Source organism: Drosophila yakuba, chromosome X, assembly GCF_016746365.2.
Source record: "Drosophila yakuba strain Tai18E2 chromosome X, Prin_Dyak_Tai18E2_2.1, whole genome shotgun sequence".
NCBI classification, from domain to species: domain Eukaryota; kingdom Metazoa; phylum Arthropoda; class Insecta; order Diptera; family Drosophilidae; genus Drosophila; species Drosophila yakuba.
Window position 1 is genome coordinate 17,161,760 of NC_052526.2, and position 20,137 is coordinate 17,181,896.

Below are 20,137 nucleotides of genomic sequence, written 5' to 3' on the forward strand. Positions count from 1 at the left end.
ACAAAATTCCGGGAGGACCCGAGCAGCGTTTATCCCAAAGCGCATCTGCCGCTGAATCATTCAAAGAGGAAAGAAGACTCAATATTGTATTTGCACGGGCGTATATATATTTTCCTTGTATTTGAACTGCTTTATAACGTGGTGGGGTGTTTTTGGGGTGGGCGAAAAGGAGCTGGGAATGCGGGGTGACGGGGACGGAGGCAGTTGGGAAGAATCTATGATTTTGCAATACAGTCTAATAGTCACTAGATCTAATATGTAATAGATATATGTTTTTTTAAAAACCAACTGGTTTTAAGTGCTATGTGGCCTATAAAGGTATATATATATATATATTAGATATATGCTTGTATGTACTAGGTTTATATTAGCAGTCCGCTTTCTAGACTTGATTCAACATTAACATTACACTTTTGGACATATATGGTAGGTGTACATATGTACATATATCTTATGCGTGGGCCTTTCGGTATACATATGCGAATGTGTTGTGTACACGTAAAGCCATCTGATGTAGCGCCTCTAAATTAATGACAACACATTGCGCTGGCTCCTCTGATCACAATTCGGGGTTAATAATCGATGCATGTATATGAATGATTTCTATGATGTAAATAGGTAGGATTCTGATTCGGTTGCTTTCCAATGAGGGGTTTTACAAAACTGAGATGCATGGATTGCTCGGGCAAGCATCAAAATTAGATACATATCGAAGGCACAGGAATATTACACACATTTTACTCTAAGGGGTCGGGGACTTCCGAACTTAATTTCAACTGAATAACTACTGGGTGTATTATGACAGCTGCCACATGCGCATCATTATGCGATTGCATCAAGCTTACGCTAAACTAATTATAAAAACCACTCATTTCCGGTTCTGTTGCTTTGCTGTTTACATTTGCCCAACAATCAATTTGCGATGCTCCCGATGAAAGTTTTGCACTCTCACTTAAAAAACGGGTTCTTAGATGCCGATGACTTCATGGTGCATAAGATCTGACGTTCCAGCTGAAAGTCATAGTCCAGAGACTTAAGCAGCGTAGAGATTTCAGGCAGTGTAGGTATCTATGCAAATATCGAATTAGAGCGAGAGGTACATAGCTATTGGATGCTTCACTCACATCATTCACAGCTTGGTTGCGCTGCAGCCTAACGTCCATGACGAAAGGCACTCCCTCCAGCTCGGTGTAGGTGCCCAAGGTGCCCGTTCCGCCGTAAGTACCGCGTCCTCCTCCGGAACCCACTCCCGCCGGCCGAGGTGGCGCCGGTCGCTGTGGCGAGTTTATTTGATAATTGGCTTGGATCTCCTCATAGTCATGGTGTTCAGTCGGTGGTTGTGGCAGCTGCTTGGTAAAATGGACAATCAATTGACAGTAGTTGAAGAGGGGATTAACTAGGAGCACGACTTACTGGTCCTCGTGAGTTGCGTTGACCCTGGAGATTCAGGCGGTTCAGGGCTTGCTCCACCTCGCAGGTGGCTGGAGCTGGCACTCCCACACCTGGCACTGGTGGCGAGAGGCGCACTGGGATCGCGCTCGTTTTGTAGCAGATGAGCACTCCATTGATATCGCCGGCCAGCTTGAAGCCATCGGGCGCTGCCTTCAACTTGGAGCAGAGTATTATGTCGGTAACCGCCTGGGTCACAGTGCCGCGCTTGGAGAGCTTGTAGATCACCTGCCGCTTGCGCCAAGCCTTCTGATCACTGTCGGCAGTGCGGGAGACCTGAGAGAATTCCTTAGGCGGCGGCGTTTTATCCGAAATCACTCTGAAAACAAAATAGTTAGCATTCATCGAAGGGAGATGGAATCCAAAGAGTTAAGAGCTCACTGTAGGGTCTCCACCACGTATTCGGGCAGGCCCTCGGACTTGGACAGGCAGAGGTAGCGTGTGTTCTGGCGTCCAAACAGGCTGTAGTCGCGCCATAGGTCCGCATCCGAGTCCTGGTCGTAGGTGCGGTTAATGGCACTAAAGTTCTTCGGGCAGCTAAAACAAAAAAAGCTTTTAGTATGGACAAATCACATTTTAACGGGCAACTCCACACTAACCGCTCGAAATCCTCGACGATGTGCAGCGAGGTTATGGGTCGATTGTCCGGCAGGAAGCTCATAATGGAATTGAACACATTGGTGGTGCTGGCCGACCCGGCTCCATTGGACGCCTCCAGCGGAGTACCCAGTAGAGCCGCCGTGGACAATGCCGAGTTTGGTGCTCCGCCGATGCCGCTTTGGATGTGCTTGCCCACCTTGTTCATCGCTCGGATTCCTGCAGCAAAATCACAGACAGAACAATTAGTTAACTTGGCTTGTGGGTGTCATTCACTCTCTTTATGTGTAAATCATCTAATTAGTCTACAAAATATGAAAGTTTAGTAGAAATATTTTATGCGTATAATTTATGGAGGGAAAGTGGATGTTAGGATTCACCTTGCTGAGCTTTTGGCCTAACTGGTACAAAATAAGACACTGAGATTACTTTAAAGGAACTTCTTGGGAGTCAGTAAACGAATATATTATAATACTTATAACCGATATGAAAAAAGAGTTAATTAATTTTCTAAAACTGCTTATGCAGCAGCACAAACAACTTTGAAATAAAAACCGGTACCGGTACCGAGTTATATCTAATCTCTGGTGGTGGTGGTGGTGGTCTTGTTGATGGTGATCTGGTGGTGCTTTTTCCAGCCCCACACCAGTGATTCATGATCGTGCTGCTGGGTTTTTTTGCATGGCATTCTTTTGTAGGTCGCCCCACCAGGGCCAGGTCCGAGTTTCTCTTTGACCACTCACATGCTCACGTATCCGAGGAAGTGAAGTAAACAAACTCAGCCGCACGTTCGAGTGCGCACTTTACAATTGAATATAGAGAAGATGACTCTCATTTTTATAGCTTTTCGGTTCTCTGATTGTCAATATGTTTTGTATTAAATTACTGATAAGATATACAAAGTTAGGTGACGGCCGGCAGCTCTGAGTCATCCAGAAACTGCAAGAACCCACTGCAAAATGCAATAAAAGCTCGTTTACAAGAAATCAAAACAAAAGTCGAACCAAGAATAAGCCGTAAACAAAACAAATGAACAAAGAAGTGTTTGTTTTGTTATGACGTTAATATTGATATAAAAAAAAACTGTGTAAAAGGTTTCAGGTACCATTATATGATCAATGAAGAGAATTCTATTCAGTTTATCATATGATATTACGTAAAAGTGCACCCTATTATTAATAATTGATTTATTTCTACAGCTGTGCTATGTTCTACAACATTAACTTAAAAATATAATATACTACACTACTATAAACTGCTGTTAGTAATGTTCTTAGTTATAATACCCCATCGATCATTAATTAAGATCTTTTTTCCCTGTGCACACACTTTCTAAGGTTTCGAAATGGAAACTCTTTGGCTTTGGCGCGCAGACAAAGAAAGGGGATTACGGATAGTACATATATGTAAAAGCCTGGGGAAGTGGGGAAACTCCGGCTGATAACCAAAGTGGAGCACCACACAGAGCTTAAAAATAGAAACCATTCGAAAAAGGCCGCACACGATTCCAATTATAAGTGCAAATTGCCAGGAAGCTCGAGTGGCACCCCCAACTCCCCACTCATCCATATATACATTTGTACTATACCCCATTCGAAAAAAAAAAAACATTAGTCAACACAGCATCCACACACATCCATCCATATATATATGTACGTACACAATTAACGATTCCCGATGGAGCGATTCGGGTTCGGATTACGACTATAGCGCTAGGGGGCCACGGTCCACTCGGTGACTATGCGATCGCACTATGCAGGCCGGCGCGTCATTAACTGCATTTAATTGAACAATTAACGATTAACGCCCGATCCGGTCGCCCGATTTTATATTAGCTTACTCTCGAATACGTTCGTCTTCTATTGTTTGGCAAGGAACAACAAAAATTACACTGATTTATTCGGGATGGTGCACCTGCGATTCACTATTTTCTACATATCGATTGTTCCTAGCCGACTACCGACTATCGATGGTTGCACCCTATCATATTTTCATATTTCAAACATGCAGCTTACTACGAATTAGTTTAAGATGCACGGTTTTAAATAAATGTCTCATTAATTTAACACTCGTTGTGGCATGGAGTTCCACTAGAACTTGTGAGCAGCATAGCGGCCGATAGCTATAATCGATAGTGCTCAACAGTTCCATCACTAGCCGCTATAGTGGCAATATTCATTTCGGTTTTAATTTAAGCATAAACAAATTAAATACTGTCTCCATGGAGAAGGTGGAGGCGGTAACAGTGCCCAATGTGGATGCGTATCGTCGGCTGCTGAACAAGGCGGTGTCCCAGCTGCTGGTGGACAAGGGCGCCGGCCAGGCGAGCAACCAGTCCCTGGAGACGCTCACGCAGATGATGCAGGCTCGTAAGTGGATGTGAGGATTGCCATTCTAGGCCATGATAACTATTTAGCACGCTGTTCCAGTGATCGGGGAGATTGGCAACTCGGCGCACAACTACTGCGAGCTGAGTGGTCGCACCATGCCCACCGTGGGCGATGTCAGTCTGGCTCTAATCAACATGGGCATCTCGATCGCCAGCCTGGATCCGTACATGCGCAAGGAGACGCACGTGCCCGTTCCACTGCCGCCACAGCAGACGCAGCAGCGCCCGCTAAGCCTGCTCCAAGCGGGCAGCAAGTCCACGCATCCTCACTATGTGCCCAGCTATTTTCCGCCCATGCCCGATCCGCACGCCTACATACGGACGCCCACGCACAAGCAGCCGGTTACGGAGTACGAGGCCATTAGAGAGAAGGCTGCCTGCCAGAAGCGGGACATCGAGAAGGCGCTCACTAAGTTCCTCTGCAAGACCACGGAGACGAACAACCTCTTTCCCACCGAGGACAACATGTTTCCTTGTAAGAGGCACCATTACATTTCAGTTAACGTTTATTTAAACCTTTTTCTTCCAGTAATTGCCTGCAAGCCCGCCTTTCCTCCCTATGCAGCCGCTTTGAATCCCACAGATCAGGTGTTTGACTTCGAGGAGCTGGAGTACCACTATCTGGTGGCCAATCGCACGGAAGATGTGCCTAGCAAAGGTACGCTTCTCCCAAAAAGGCAGATTCCAGAAATACTAACCCTATCTACCCTTTCAGAGGACGGCGAAGAGGGCGATAGCGAAAACGAGGAGTTGGATGGCGACAAGTCCAAGGAGGAGAAGCCCGAGCTGGAGATCAAGCCAAATTCCACCACAAACAAGGCCATTTTGGAAAATCCCAACATTGATAATCCGTATTTGCGGGCGGCTACACTGCCCAAGCGATCCAAAATTGGCCCCACACCCGGAATCATGCCCAGCAGGAGTCTAGCAACCACAGCGCCTACGATACCAACGCCCTCAACTCTAGAGATAACCAAAACTAGCGTTTAAGAGTAAAGTGCATTTTAAATTATGGTTAGAAATTTTAAGCACTTCTTTTTTTTGTGCAACTTTAAACAGTTGCACTGGAATGTGCATTCATAAAATGTATAATGTAGTTTAAGGTTCAAATTGGAGGACTAATATATTTTTTATTATACTTACATATTTGAAATCTTTATGTTGAAACTGAAAAAAATGTATAGGACCAACTTCTTAGAAATTGCACAATATTAAGTGTTATTTTTAAGTATGAAAATAAAACTGTACTCCAACCACACGATCTGCACTCGAACATCTGCAAATCGGCTATGTACTTCAATCTGCAAACCGCTAATCCAGCGGCAAATGCAGTTCCATCAAGGCAATTGAGGAAGGTCCAGTCGTGCCCTGTCCATTAAGATCAATTAGACTACAAATGAGGCATCGACAAGTGTTCTCCGAGATTTTGCATAAAAAGCCGGCTATTCACCGTCACAATTGCAATTTACGGATGCACAATGTCGGACGCACTGGAGGAGCCACCACTGTACCTCACGCCGCAGTTCTTTAGGCGCACCCTGGAGCACGGATTGCAGCAGCTGAACCTGCAGGTCATCGGTGTCCAGTTGACCAATCTTACGCGTGGCGGAGAGAACTACTGCAGCAACATCTACCGCGGTCAGATTAAGTATCGCAATGCCGAGAACTGCGTCCTGGAGACATCCCTGATTGTCAAGTCCATGCCGGACGAGAAGCAGGCCATCCTAGCCCGCCTGCACATTTACAACAAGGAGACCCTTTTCTACATGCACATCAAGCCAAAGCTGGAGGCACTCATGTGGAGGGCGGTGCAGGGCCCCAGAACCTGGACCTTGGCTCCCAAGTGGGTTCCAAGCGGCAATGTGCCTTAGATCGATGAGTAACTCTTGTTTCTCCATTTGCAGGCACTACTACTCCACCACCCAGCCGGAGCAGACGATCATCCTGGAGGACCTGTGCGCCGAGGGCTACCAGTTGAAGTGCCGCCAGCTGGGCCTGGACTTTGACCACGCCTCTCTGGTGCTGGCCAAACTGGCCGAATACCATGCCCTCACCATGGTGATGGCTGAGCGGGAGCCGGAAATCATAGTGGACCGTTATCCTTTCGGTCTGCTCCACATGGATGCCATCAAGTCGGAGCCCTTCAAGCTGCTCTTCGGCACTCAGCTCCTGAAACTGGCCGCCCTGGTGGGTGACTGTGAGGGATTCGGTGGGATCACCACGAAGCTCTACCGCTACCACGAGCACTTCACCGATCGAGTCCTGAAGGCGGTGTACCCACTGCGCGGCAACCATAATGTCCTCAATCACGGTGATCTTTGGGTAAACAATATATTCTTCAAGTACGATGCGGAGTACACGGTGCAGCAGGTGAAAATTGTAAGTATAAAATGGTTGTTTACATCCGTAACGCTGATTTATAGACACCCATTTAACTGCTAATTTAGATTGACTTCCAGCTGTGCTTCTACGGCAGCCTGGGCTTCGACATCAACTACTTCCTGAACACCAGCTTGGAACTGGAGGTGCTTCGTGACCGGCGACAGGAGCTCATCGACATCTACTACAGGTCTCTGGTGGAGTGCCTGAAGCATTTGCCCTGGTCCAAGGACCTGCCCAGCTATGAGGACATCATGGAGGAAATCAGGAAGCGCGAGGCCTACGGTTTCTTCGTGGCTTTCGGATTTTTCCCACTGATGAGCATGATCGGTGTAGACTCCGAGGATAACTCTCTAAAGAACTTCCACGACGAGACATTCGCCAGGCAGAAGGTGCAGCTCATGTTCGAAGGAAACACTCGCACGCTGGAGAGCCTTAAATGCATCCTTAAACGTCTGGACGATTTGAAACTGTTTGACTAGACAGTTTATAGTTCGTAAACACTTTTTTTTCTATCAGATACCCTTTAAAAATGCAATATTACCATTACCACACAATATGCAATAAACATGTGTGTCAAATATTTAAAAATTATTTCCAAATATTTCGAAAAAATATAACTTTTCGGTTACGAAAACCTATCCATCCCCTCCTGAAAATCTCAACCATTTTAAAGATTATTTCCCCTGAGTGTTTGTGTGGAATTGATGATTTTGGGTGCCGAACGAAAATCAAAATATATAGATTGTTTTAGAGAAAAAATGTGCGAGACTCCGTCTGTTTTTTTTTTTTTTTTTGTAATTTAATTTAATTTACATTAAAAAATATAATTTGTAAATAATGAAATATAATAAATAATTCATCAAGGTGTTCAGATGTTTGGCTGTAGTTTTGAATCGTTGATCTGAATTATTTATAGCAGTTGAGTTTGAGTTTGAGTCTGAGTTTGAGTTTGATTTTGAGTTGTTTTAGTTGTTGCTGTTGTTGTTTATTGACTTCATTTTTGATCAAATCCATTGTGGACACATATATATGGCGAGATATATACATGCATATATATTTGCGGATATATATATATATTAATAGATTTATATAAATTGTATTGCTTCAGATAATTGTTGTAAATAATTTCAATTATTGTTTAGGGCGGGAGTCACGGGTCAGTGGACACTAGTGGACGTGTGGACACTTAAGCTTCGGCCTCAACCTCCTCCTTCACCTTGGCATCTCCGGGCTTGCCCTTGGACCAGTCGGGCTTCTTCTGCTCATCCGGATGTGGTTATCATGGCGGAATAGAGGAGAAAACAAATTGGTATTAGTAGGTTCATGTTCCATGCCAATGGCCACATAAAACATCTGGATGCTCGGTGCCGACACTAAGAACTACATAGTGATCTACATATACAAGTGACGTGTGCTCCAAAATAAATTGCTATGGTGGATGCTCGATTTGATCGATTTCGAGTGCAATGAATTCATATTCTCCATGGTTAATTTTGAGCAATCAAATTCACATCCCCCACATCGAGTCTATTGTAACTTAATCGTGTGATTTAGAAAGAAAGTGTGTGACTATAACTACTGACTAGGGACAGCTACGATCGTTGAAAGACAAAGACAGATCAGTGTGCGACAACAGATATAGAGAGAAAGATATAGAGCAGGTGCACTCAGGTGCTCAAGGCAAACAGAAGGATCTGGGTCACACGCACACACTGAGGTTCTTACACTTTTTGGCCTTATTTAGCACAGCGGCATCTTTTATCTTTTTCTAAACGTCACGGAGAAGATAGAGATATAAAGATTGGTGAAGTGTTTCGTTCATCGCCGTATAAAGATTAGAAATTGGATATCCCCCCGACTTTGAAGTTCCCATCTAATGGGGAAATTCCCCACTTACCTCCTTCTCCTCCTCCTCCAGCGTGAACTCCTTCTTCTTCACCACCTTGAGCTGGTTGCGGAAGTTGAACTCAGCGGCCTTCTTCTGCAGCTTGGCGAATTTGTTTTCGTATTTGGAGACCTTCTTCAGGGCTGGCTTGACACTAAAAGCATTCGAATTCAGTCGATTAGTTATCGCGTTCTTGTCGATTATTTCGATTGTACTTACAACTTGCCGCGAAGATCGTTAACTTGGGCATTGAGATCGTTGATCTGTGATACGACGCCAAACACGTTGAGAGAGTTGGAAAGAAAGAGGGTTCGCGATTAATATGATTTCATCGACAATTGTCAATCGGTCTATCGACACATAAAGCTACAGCTACGGCGGGCAACTATCAAGATCAAAATGCTGCAAGAAGAAGTTCTTTTCTTTTCACTAAATGGGGGTTCTTCTACGCATGCAATGGGAAACATCAGGAAACAGGAAACATGGGTTGCAGACATATAAGCATACTCTACCATGGGCACTACCACTAAGTCTTAAGTACCACTAAGTACCAGGTGCTAAAACTAGGGCATGCTTGCGTGCGTGGGTGAGTGAGTGCGAGAGCGAGTAAGCGAGCGAGCGAGCGAGCCAAGTTCTCTGCGGTCTAAACTGCCTAGTGGGAGCGAGACGAGGATATGGTGGTTGCGGTTCGGTTCGGTTCGATTGGTTGGTTTGGTGGTTCAATAGATTGGCGCTTTAATCGCGTCTCTTGTTGTTTGAACAGCATAACATCCAAATGTCGATTGCTTTTGCTTTAATGCTTTATTTGTAGTTTTATAAAGAGTATTGTTTGTTTATACATATATACACTACACAGAGACAGATAGTCAGAGTGATCAAGTGATAGAGATAGATAGCTAGATAGTCGGAGTGAGTGAGACGGAACGAGCGACGTTGGCCTAGCTGCAACTACAATGGAAATGGAACGGAAATTGAGATTGAGATCGAAACTGAAACTGAAACCCAATAGGGCGACTGGGCTGAGGTACTGCTTAACGGTATTTGTATATATTGTTATCGTAATCGTTATCGGAACACTAATTACAGCCTCCTCTGCTTGCTCCCTTCGATTTTTTGTTTTGTGTTGCATTTTCTGCTTTGCTTTGCTTTCTTGTTTCTCTTTCTTTCGATTTGTTTGTTCGGCTGCGCACGCAGTTTCAATTGGCATTTTGGCGGGTACGTGTAACGGTAAACGGTATCAGTAATCGGTATATCACGTTTAGTGGACTAGCATTAAGTGATTCAATCGAGAAGTAATCGACGCTTGGCTTTTATGCTTTTCAACTTGGAACTCAGCTATGCTTTTTGTTTTTTTTTTTTTTGCGGCTTTTCGCGGAAAGGATAGTATAGATACACAGAGTAAAGTGGCAAAGAAACAGAGATAGAAACAGAGAGAGATTGAAAGACTGACAGAGAGAGAGGGAGACAGAGTGTGAGCGGCGATGGGATCAATTTACACAAACATTATTTACAATGAAGTGCGGTGGGCGGTGGACAGTACTGGGCGTGGCTGATCGGGATTGGTGGTTTGTGGGCTGTTGCTTGTCGGTCGCTTCGGTGTTTTATTTTTCGGTTTTTTATTTTCATGTGCTGCTGCATGCAAAATGTTGCGTGCTTGCGTGCGTTGCGTTTCGTGTGAGCGTGACTGTACTTTTCCTTCTTTTGTTCAAAAATTGTGATCGTGTACTTTTGTGCTAGTGTGCTTGTATAATTTTGTGCTTGTAAATTTTAAGTTGTAATTGTGTTTGTGAACCGGACGCACAGACTGTGGTTCAGTTGAGTAATGGCGTAACGCGTCGACAGCGGCACAAACAAATTGTTGGTTACAGTTAAGAAAAAAAGAGAAATAACACACACACAAAACAAAGTTCACAAATGGTGCAACAAATTAGTTATATTGCTGTTGTTGTAACTATTGTGCAATTTACTAATACTACATAACTGTTGCTTGTTTCTTGTTGTTGTTCGATTTGTTTGTGATTCTGGTTGTCTGGGGTGTAGTGTGACTAATGAGCATACTTGGATTGCCAGTTAAATTGATATTTTTGCAAAGAGGAAGTGAGGAGGTGCCATGTGACATGTTTGTTCGTGTGCTTGATAGCGGACTTAACCTCACTATGTGTATTTTCGGACATAACCTCACTGGGCACGACATCTGGTCACACTTCAAGTTGAATTGACTTTTCGATAGATTCAATAAAGATTGACTGGTCAGGTTGGCAATCCTCGCGTTCTCTGCGGATACGTGTTTCCGTCTGGAGTTTTTGAGTTAAACGTAAGTAACAACGGCATTAGGAACTCGAAATTGAAATCAAACAGGGAGTAGTACAAATAAATAGTCACGATTTTGCGCCCCCACAGAGACCCACATATATGCTTCTGTATATATACATGGGCAGGGGGGCACTAGGTGGTTGTTGTTTTGTGAAACAGTCAAGTAAAACAGATACAAACTAAGAGACATATTTTTTGAGATGCGCATTCAACAAGTAAGAAAGAAACAACGGAACTGAACGGAACGGAAACGAACATGATACTAGAACTCAAATGAATACTTTAGATAATCAAATAAGATTTTAGTTTTGATACAATTTTGTTGCATTCTGTCTTGGGTGAGTTGGTCTTATTAATATTTTATTTTTTTGATTGGTTGTTCTTTTGTATTCAGAGTTTTGACATTTATTGATTGATTGAGAACGATTGGAAAATTTAAATTGAAATTGTTGCAGTACCTCCCAGTCTTTTTTCCTGACTTCGTATTCCAGATCCCATTTCTGGCCTTCACAAATATACATACGCTCGTAATACTCTTCGCAAATCTCTTGCAATTCGCCTGCAAAAATATTTGTATTTTTCGAGATTTGGTTTTTGGTTTTACTTAAACTTTAAATCGACGTTCGACGTTTGGTAATGTTCTAAATCTACGTATGACTAATAGTAGTTATGATTGGATTTACTGTTTATAGATTTTGCTTTTGGTTTATCGCAATATTGGTTATCGATATCTTATCGTTTGTTGTTTCGCAGCTTCATTAGATGTTATGTGTTCGATGAGTTTTTATTCTTCGATTTTTGACTTGGTTTTCTCTTACTGTTTATGTTACGCAATGAAACGGAAAAAATCGGATCGGAATGAAACGAAACGAAACGGAAACGAGCGTTACAGTTTACGTTATTGGCCTATTGGGTACGCGTGATTTCCATGAGCATCTAGATAAACTGAGACTGATTATTTGGGTTTGACAATTAATATAAGTAGTTCCTCATTATTTTCTGCTACAAGCTTCCACTCCGGCGAACCGAAGACCTTGCTTGGGGGTTACGGCGGGGGAAGACGGTTCCCGTTTCCGGACGGATAGGCTATATACACGGCGGAACGGGAACTATTTCCCCCCAAAAACCGGACTGTTTGAAGCACGCGCCGATGCGAGAAGATCTCTCTGATTTCGTTTTTTTTTCTGTAGTTTAGCGCAGTTAAAACAATATCAAAATTAGGTAAACGAACAGAAGTATCGCAGTAAAAAACTAAAAATATGATTAGGAAATATTTAGAAATGAAATCAAATAATTAAATCAAGGGCATAATCGTAAAGTAGAGTTATGATTAATAATCGATTTATATATATGTAAATATCTTATATATTTTATTTGGCTTGATAAGAAAGAAAAAAACATTCGATTTTGGTTTCTTTTTTTTTTTTGAATTCGTTTTTTTTTTTTGTGGGTGCATGGCAAAACTATGTAAATCTTTGGGGAATTTACCTCTTGGGCCTTGACTTTCTGCACGTGTTCTAAATCAAACTTATCGCCCTCCAAACTGTATACGCGTTGCCAATATTGTTTGCATATTGTTTGCAGTTCGGCTGCGGTAAACGGTAACGGTAGCGGTAACAGTAGCGGTTACGAAACGGTAAACGGTTGACGTTTAACGACAGTGTTCGTTTTGCATTGGTATTGTATGTATTTTTGAGTGTGTTGGTATTGGTGTTTGTTTGTATGTGTGCGTGGGAGTAACGGATCAAAGAAGAGAGATAGATATAGAGTGAAAGAAGAGGTATAGACAGAAGAGTGAAGAGAAAGAGAGTAAGATTGTAGGGAGAAGATTAGGTGTGGCATGAAATTAGAGAGATAGTGACAGATATAGTCAAAGAAACAAAGTTAGATAGGGTCAGAAAGAGATAGATATAGAATGAGAGATAGAGTTAGAGACGGATAGAGTCGACGACAACGACGCATTATTTGTTTCGATTCGAGTTTGGTGGTTCGTTTTTGGTTTGTTTGATTGTTCGAGTGATTGGTTGGCGCGTTTTCGAGAAAAAGAAGGATTAGATTAAGATTTGATTAATATAAAGTTATTGATTGAACTCGATCTTTATCACCTACAAATGTTCTAAGTGTAAGACAGTGTTGTGCTTTCGTTTCTTGGTGCAACATGAAGTGTCTGTAAGAGTGTCAGTGTCTTTTGTTTGTTCGTGCGTGACTGTACTTCTGAGATGACTGTTTGCCTAAGCTCTGGTCAAACTAGAGTAAAGTACTTTTCCCTATCTTAACCGTTTCGTTTTTTCATAATAAACTATTTCGTTTTGGTGGATTAGTAGAAGCCTTAAAAAAATTCAAAAAATAGTACATGTGTTTTCCGCTACAATAAAAAAGCCAAAAAACTTGTAGCCACAAAAAGCTTATAGCTAAAGCCGTAAAAAGCAAAAAACCCACAAATAAGGTGACATCAAAAATAGGTTTTGTCAGCACTTGTTGCAGTCGGCTTGGGTTATTAGTACGTAAAGCCAGCGTAGTTATTCTCGATCCCCCCAACTTGGGTACGATCTGAAAGCTCTTATACTATGGATTAGCTGCGTTGACTAGATCTCTACTTTCTATATGGTATATACGATTTTCGGGTGCCAAAAACACCTCGATATTATTGTGGGGGCCTCGTTTGCACAGCTCTCTCCCAAATTGAAAACTAGATTCAAAAAGTATATGGTGTTAACTACGGTTTCTACGAAGTGCTTAGTCTTTTTTTTTTTTTTTGTTTTGTCCGCCGGACAAACACACACACTAGTGTATATAGAGCTCCGAAATATTTGCATATATCTTTGGGCTGGTTGTGCTGCTGCCTCGGCTAGTGAAGTAGTTCTATATATTTAGATAGTTATCGACATGTTCTACGATCTGCGAGAGATTGAAACTATTGGAAACCGGAGCTGCTTGCCTCATAATCCTTTCTGGCTACCTCGTGCTCGAGATCGTACTTTTCGGACTCCAGTTTCAGTATCTTACTGTGGTAGTCCTTACAAACACTCTGAATAGTATCTGCGGAACGAAGTGTGGTTATCAAAACGGTTCGATCTGTATCTGGATAGGTGTTGTTTGACTGTGTGTGTGTGTGTGTGTGTGTGTTGGTTTTTCTGGGTGTGGGAGTGGGTGAGTGTGTTTTTTGTGATACTAATCTACACGAGAAATGGCACCTAAACTTTCCTTCTTAAACAGAACACATCCTCACTTGAGGGACATATAGAAAGAGACCTGCATTAATCGGGTGAGTATAATCGGATACGCATACGGAGCTAATTGAGCTATTGAGTTTCTGTACAGTTTTTAGTGCCTGGGCAAATAACACTTTTCACGAACATACAATATAGAGTGTATTATACATTAAACAGATTGAGAGTGAGATAGTGTTTTAGATATATAGAAAGAGACAGCTGACAGAAGGTGTTTATATTGTAGTGGTTAAGCGTTAGCTTTTGATTTTGATCGAGGATAGACTTAGGCGTATTTAGATGGCGTATAAAAAGTTGGTGGTGTTCGTGTACCTCAACATCCTTGCGTTTAACAACATACTCAAGATCATATTTCTGGTCCTCCAATTTATTAATCCTGTCATAGTGTTGCTTGATCAGAGATTTGAGTGTGTCTGTTCACAATGGGGTTTATATTTTCGGTTTTTCGGAGTGGTTCGGAGTTGGTTGTGGTTGTGGATGGGGTGTTGGTTGTGTTGGAGTGGGGTGGTGGTTTTGGTTGTGGTTGTGGTGTGTGTGTGTGGATCGATTGGATATTTAACGGGCATGGGTGCGGCAAAAGAGAGATAGAGATAGAGACACATTTAGATACATGTTGCACACAGTGGTTCAGGCATAATAAGACTATGGTTCCTCTGCGACGTCGATGTGATCCGATGTGGGAGGTCGGTTATCCTGTGTATGTGTGCATGTGTGTGTGTGTGTTTTTGGTGTCACCGTGTTGGTGTGGTATGTATTGTATGTATGTATGCGATAGATGACACTTGTTCAACTTTCAGTTATCGATTTTGGTTTATGCTTCTCGACAGGCGGACTCCAACATATTGCATGTATAACCCGCCTATCTGTTTTACTGATTGATCTCGTTTATTTCAATTATACGTTTATTTAACTTTTATACGTTCGATCCGTGACCAGGTGCAGGGAATTCTCTCTGGGAATTTCCCCTCGCCTGTTCAGGGATCTTAACCATTCGGTTCGAGGACCGAGGCTACTCACCTTCGCTGGCATCGCTGAGATTCCTGGGACTGCCGCAACGTTCTTCAATGATGCGTCTACGTTCAGCCGCTTTGCGTTCCTGTTCTTTCTTCAACTCCTCAGCGGCTTTCTTACGCAGCAGCAACTGCAAGTGGAAGGATTATTATTAGCAGGCTCTCATACAAAAAAGAGCTGGTACAACTTACCCTGAGTTTCTTCTTCCTCTCTGGAGTCATGAAACCCTTCTTGGCCTTCTTGGCCTTGGAGGCTTCCTCCATGCGCTTGCGCACCTCAGCACGCTTGCGCTCGATCTCAGCCTGTTTAGCCTTCTTAGCCTGCAAAGCAAACGAACGAACAATTTGGGTATCAGCACTGTTAGCTCACATCCAAAACTGGACACAACACTAGATATGATATTTGAACACAGCACTGCACAGCACGAAACTTGGACTTCGACGTGGACGTGGAGTTGAACGGGCACACACGTACACAAGTGTACCTCCTCGGCCTTCACTTTGGGATCGTTGGGATCCTTGGGCGGACCGGCAGGAGCGGCGGCGGCGGCTGCAGGAGCAGCCTTTCCATTGGCCGCCGGAGCAGCCTTTCCATTGGCCGCCGGGGCTGCTGCCGGAGCCGCCGGTTTGGCCGCCGCCGCTGGAGCTGCGGCCGGAGCTGCTGCCTTTTTCTGAAATCAAGGTAAAGAAATCCTGGTTAGTTGCAGTTCTCAAAATCGGAAAAGTACGTCTTGCTCGGAGAAAAATGATTTAAATTTGAAAGTAAATGCATGAGCTATTGAATCAAATTCAAAATATATGAGTGGTGGATAGTAATATTTTTTAGATTTGAAACTACTTTTAATAGATCACAAATTTCTCCAGGCACAAACGCACCGTTTACAATGAAGGGACAGAGCAAGGCACGGAGACATAGACACACACTAACGATAACAGACATGGCTTTCAATCAGACTTGACAGTTATCATTATCTGTGCTCCTTGATCGAGAGGAAGAAATGGCTGGGATACCGAGGGTTGCAAAGCGCAGCGATCCTGTGAAAGCAAGAGTAAGGCAAAAGAAAGGCTTGGGTTGCATGTTGCGTGGTTGCAAGTGGGGGAGTTGCAAGTGGATGCTTCTGGATCTTTCGGGAGCTCTGCTTACCTCAATACACATCCAGTCAGGGGTAATCCCGTCGAAATCATCTCCATTTGCCAACACAGTGCTTGCGATAAATGCCCGAAAATAGTTAACTGCAGAAGAGGGTCAAAGGTTAATCAACCGTATGTCAAAGGCGGCAGGAGGGGGGCCGTTAGCGATACTCACCTCACCTCATCATCAGCCATTTTGATTTGTGTTTTTGGTTACTGAAAGTAAGAGAAATCGAGAGGTGAACTTAAGGAACTGGAACTGGAGGTTAATGATGAATGGTGAATGGGAATGGAAATGTTCGATGACATCATTTCCATTGCCCTATATATACACGGCTATATGTGGGTATACACGCAGATATATATATGTATATAAGTATATCTGTATATGTATTTATATATATGTTCCATCAGTCCATCAAATCGCTCTCTCTCCTATTCGCACACGCCTACGATCTTACCGGGGTACCACAGTGCGTATGCGCAATATTTCTGGCTTATGCCGCACATTACGTATACGCAGCATTGGTCCACTCCGTATATGGGGGCCAACCCCAGCAAACGCTCATTTTCCCTCTCTCTTCGATAGCTTTTCTTTCGCACATTTACTTTGGCGTGGGCGTGTAGCTGCCAGAAAAAGACCAATGTATTGCTTTGTGGCTTTTTTGTAGTTTCTCTCTTTGATATCCGATTTCAGGTGAGTGGAGAGAGAATAGCACTTCCCAACTGACCGATCTCAGCCAGCTGATCTTGTTAATGGAAACTTTTATACGATGTGTTTTCGTTAAAATAAGGCTAAAAGTTCAATCGATAATATACAATTACTTTTACATATGCATACTTCATCAGATGATTGAACTCACTAATAACCCTTTTAGACATTTTATACGGATTTTAGGCATTGGAAATATTGGAAATCTTTATGTAAACATTGAGCAAACATTTTCAGCAATTTGTCACTTCCATTTGCTAGGTTATCCGTATAATAGAAAATGTAATGGTCAAGAAAAAAAGGCGTATAAATATGTATACATTTTTACTGAAATTATGTCAAAGAATAAACAACTTGCAAAGTGCATGTATTGCTGTAAATAACTTCAAAGAGTCTACTAGTTATTTTACAAGTAATATTTTAACGGATTCAATATCCCATGAGCATAGGAAATAAACTATGTTGAGGTACACTGGCTCAAAAGGTGATCCTAAACAGATTTTAAATCCTTTGGAAAACGTGTATTTATTGCCAAGCAATCATTCATTAGAATTCGAATAAATCTGAATTAGTTGGCCCATTATTGTTCTTCACACCTAAAATGCCAAATGAACGAATTGCTAGGGAGCTAGGCGTATATTTAGCCCCAAGAATTTGACTTTTTTGCGCACCTCTGCGAAGGTAAGGCGTGAAAATGTTCTGACAATGACGACCTTCGGCTATGTACACTGCGAGAAATGCACAACGAGTTTAAGCATAGTGGAAGTCTCCATTTGGCATACATCTGAGAGTGAGAGCGAGTGGGATGGCTTTTGCTGTATCTAGTATCTGTCTGATTTAAAAATAAACCTGTTGATAGATACACGAATCTCGGATGCGAGAAATATGGCAGCTATTTATGATTTGCCGTAGAATTTGTTTATATGTTCACGGAAAAAAAAAAGTCAAATTGGAACAACGATATTCGTATCGAATATTAAGTCCAAATGTTCGGAGGGTATTTATCCAGATAATTTACGTAGGCGATTTGTGCGTTTGTTTCTCTGTGTGTGAGTGTATGTTTTTTATGTGTGCGTGTGTGTGTGTGATTTTTCTCTCTCGGGATCTCTTGTTCTCGCTTTGTTCTATTTTCAGGCACTTTCCGAGCGGTTTGAGCTTTTTTGAAATGTATCTTGTATCTGCGGGATACATTTTTAGCTTTCGGCACGCACACACACGCATACACGCACACACACGGCAACTTCTTATGTAATTGGCAAACCAATCCAAGAAAAAAGTAGCTTTCGAAATCAATTCAAAATGATGTTGAAAAGTATTTCGATGCAATTTTAGACACTTGGTAACTTGTATCACTTAAAAAAAATAGGAAAAAAAAATAGTTAAAAAAAAATGTTTGAATCCTCTGGGGTTTTAGTCACGATTTTAGTCAGATCCAGATGCATATATATAAATACATATATATATATACAGATATGTATACCATATGAGAAAGGACTGAATATTGCACATTTGTTTTTCTTTGCATTTTGCATTTTGCAGTTTTCTGTTTTTCCTTTCCGCTTGTTCTTGCATTGTTATTCGTTATTCGTTGTCGATGATGGTGATGTTTTTTCTTGGCTTTTTGAATGTTGCTTCGCTTCAAGCACTCACCTTCAAGGAATTAGAAAAAAAAGAAAAAAAATTCGGCTGTGCTGTCGATCACACGAATCGGATGATACTGAACGACACAAAAAGACTGAACGGTCCGACGATCCACGGCAGACTATATTCTAGCGGCTAGCCATCCAACGGATACAGATACGGATACGGATCGTTGTGTTGATCGTATCGCATCGTCTCGTTCGGCTCGGTTCCGTTATGTTCCGAAAGCCAACCGTTAGCCGCCCACCTGCCCACCGTCCTTCACGAACGGGCGAGAGCGAGAGAGAGCGAGAGTGGTTCGGGGGTCGGGGTTATGTATCTGGGCGTTAGGTCCAAAAATAGACCCCCCAAAACTGACATGGCAGTGCAGAGCCCAACCAAAATCGAAATGGATACCGAAAACTGTTCGGCTGCCGAGTGGCGACCCGAATCGTTTCCGAATCCCAATTCGATTCCGATCCCGTTGCCGTAACTCCCGCCCCGTCCGAACTGTAACCCGTAAACCCCCTCCGAAAATACCGATTGGAGAATCTCTGTATCTTTGTATCTCTGTATCTCTGTATCCGCATCTGTGTTCACTAAATCGTATCTGCAGTCCGCTGTGTGTGCTGGTGTAAACGGAGCCGCTTGGAATTCAATGCAATGGATAAAAATAAGTTTTGCTCCAGTTGGGAGACTACGCAATGGCGGTGCAGTCGGTCTGCAATGAAAATCAGGGGCGGCGACTGATTGCAGCCTCGTATTTCGCCAGCCCTAAACAAAATATTATGTTAAACTAGTCTTGGGAGGATTAGGAAAATTCAAATATTTAAGTTAACAGATACTAAAGGAATTAAATAATATTTAAAACTCCGTTTGTATGAATTATTTGTTCACCAGACGACTGGATTTTGATAGGAAAAATACGTAAATCACCCTGATATTAATTAAATAGTTATACATATCTAAAAATGTTTTGAGATTAATAATATCTAATCCCTTCATTCATACACAGATCTGCAAATAATTAGCATTCAACGGAATTATTCCGTTTGTGTTCATTTGAAAGGTTTTCCTTAGGCCGTGCCACTTTGGACTTGATCTAGAAAAAGCATTTTAACGATCTGTTTCATGTTGTTCGGCTATTTATCTTGCATGTTGTCCGCTGACATAACTTTCAACTTTCGAATAATGTATTCCAAGCGAATCGTATAAACATATAGGCTATGCCCGTCTTGTTAATATCAATGTTTTAGCTGAATTACTTTGGCATCGTCAGTCTAAATATAATGTATATACGGAATATAACCAAATACACATATATATATAATATCTATATATAATGGTAAACGCTGCGAATGACGCTGCAACACACCTACTGAAGCCGAAGCCCGCAAGTTGAAAATCACGCATACGCCC

The 20,137-nt window shown here is 42.4% G+C and overlaps 4 protein-coding genes and 1 long non-coding RNA gene across 18 annotated transcripts; 2 read left to right on the forward strand and 3 right to left on the reverse strand.

Annotated features, from left to right (window-relative positions):
* Positions 1-84: 84 nt before the first annotated feature.
* Positions 85-3,960, reverse strand: LOC6525749 (multivesicular body subunit 12A). Of its 3 annotated transcripts, XM_015190988.2 has the most exons (7): positions 3,887-3,960; positions 3,707-3,821; positions 2,049-2,265; positions 1,831-1,986; positions 1,414-1,768; positions 1,125-1,349; positions 85-1,068 (listed from the first exon to the last, which is right to left on the reverse strand). In XM_015190988.2, the coding sequence occupies exons 3-7, from the start codon at positions 2,252-2,254 to the stop codon at positions 949-951; spliced, it is 1,062 nt and encodes a 353-aa protein (XP_015046474.1). In that variant the 5' UTR covers positions 2,255-2,265; positions 3,707-3,821; positions 3,887-3,960; the 3' UTR covers positions 85-948. The 3 variants fall into 3 exon arrangements, with proteins under 3 accessions (XP_015046474.1, XP_015046475.1, XP_002101571.1); XM_015190989.2 differs by having other exon boundaries at positions 3,707-3,928; XM_002101535.4 differs by having other exon boundaries at positions 1,125-1,346; positions 3,707-3,927.
* A 232-nt stretch (positions 3,961-4,192) lies between these two features.
* LOC6525750 (transcription initiation factor TFIID subunit 8) lies at positions 4,193-5,718 on the forward strand. Its single transcript, XM_002101536.4, has 4 exons — positions 4,193-4,415; positions 4,476-4,910; positions 4,965-5,093; positions 5,151-5,718. The coding sequence occupies exons 1-4, from the start codon at positions 4,268-4,270 to the stop codon at positions 5,423-5,425; spliced, it is 987 nt and encodes a 328-aa protein (XP_002101572.1). The 5' UTR covers positions 4,193-4,267; the 3' UTR covers positions 5,426-5,718.
* A 50-nt stretch (positions 5,719-5,768) lies between these two features.
* On the forward strand, positions 5,769-7,405 carry LOC6525751. The gene is made up of 3 exons (XM_002101537.4): positions 5,769-6,278; positions 6,340-6,814; positions 6,883-7,405. The coding sequence occupies exons 1-3, from the start codon at positions 5,914-5,916 to the stop codon at positions 7,294-7,296; spliced, it is 1,254 nt and encodes a 417-aa protein (XP_002101573.1). The 5' UTR covers positions 5,769-5,913; the 3' UTR covers positions 7,297-7,405.
* Positions 7,406-7,780: 375 nt separating this feature from the next.
* LOC6525752 (troponin I) lies at positions 7,781-18,884 on the reverse strand. Of its 12 annotated transcripts, XM_039377046.2 has the most exons (10): positions 18,749-18,882; positions 16,567-16,602; positions 15,741-15,926; positions 15,448-15,576; positions 15,263-15,386; positions 11,474-11,574; positions 8,922-8,965; positions 8,715-8,856; positions 8,543-8,585; positions 7,781-8,075 (listed from the first exon to the last, which is right to left on the reverse strand). In XM_039377046.2, coding segments are annotated over exons 2-10 (786 nt in total). In that variant the 5' UTR covers positions 16,582-16,602; positions 18,749-18,882; the 3' UTR covers positions 7,781-8,073. The 12 variants fall into 12 exon arrangements, with proteins under 12 accessions (XP_039232980.1, XP_015046477.1, XP_039232965.1 ...); XM_015190991.3 differs by lacking the exons at positions 11,474-11,574; positions 15,741-15,926 and adding an exon at positions 12,504-12,604; XM_039377031.2 differs by lacking the exons at positions 8,543-8,585; positions 11,474-11,574 and adding an exon at positions 12,504-12,604.
* Positions 16,184-16,560, reverse strand: LOC120322150. The gene is made up of 2 exons (XR_005561940.1): positions 16,400-16,560; positions 16,184-16,290 (listed from the first exon to the last, which is right to left on the reverse strand). It is a non-coding gene; the product is annotated as an uncharacterized LOC120322150 (long non-coding RNA).
* Positions 18,885-20,137: the final 1,253 nt, after the last annotated feature.

Coding starts and splice junctions, on each gene's coding strand:
- LOC6525751 (XM_002101537.4), top strand. CDS start 5,914: ATGTCGGACGCACTGGAGGAGCCACCACTGTACCTCACGCCGCAGTTC. Junction 6,279..6,339: donor ACCTGGACCTTGGCTCCCAA/GTGGGTTCCAAG, acceptor CTCCATTTGCAG/GCACTACTACTCCACCACCC. Junction 6,815..6,882: donor CGGTGCAGCAGGTGAAAATT/GTAAGTATAAAA, acceptor CTGCTAATTTAG/ATTGACTTCCAGCTGTGCTT.
- LOC6525752 (XM_039377031.2), bottom strand. Junction 15,387..15,447: donor AGAGGAAGAAGAAACTCAGG/GTAAGTTGTACC, acceptor TTCCACTTGCAG/TTGCTGCTGCGTAAGAAAGC. Junction 8,076..8,714: donor TGGAGGAGGAGGAGAAGGAG/GTAAGTGGGGAA, acceptor CCGGATGAGCAG/AAGAAGCCCGACTGGTCCAA.
- LOC6525750 (XM_002101536.4), top strand. CDS start 4,268: ATGGAGAAGGTGGAGGCGGTAACAGTGCCCAATGTGGATGCGTATCGT. Junction 4,416..4,475: donor CACGCAGATGATGCAGGCTC/GTAAGTGGATGT, acceptor ACGCTGTTCCAG/TGATCGGGGAGATTGGCAAC. Junction 4,911..4,964: donor CGAGGACAACATGTTTCCTT/GTAAGAGGCACC, acceptor TTTTTCTTCCAG/TAATTGCCTGCAAGCCCGCC.
- LOC6525749 (XM_015190988.2), bottom strand. CDS start 2,254: ATGAACAAGGTGGGCAAGCACATCCAAAGCGGCATCGGCGGAGCACCA. Junction 1,350..1,413: donor AACGCAACTCACGAGGACCA/GTAAGTCGTGCT, acceptor CATTTTACCAAG/CAGCTGCCACAACCACCGAC. Junction 1,069..1,124: donor GCAACCAAGCTGTGAATGAT/GTGAGTGAAGCA, acceptor ATATTTGCATAG/ATACCTACACTGCCTGAAAT.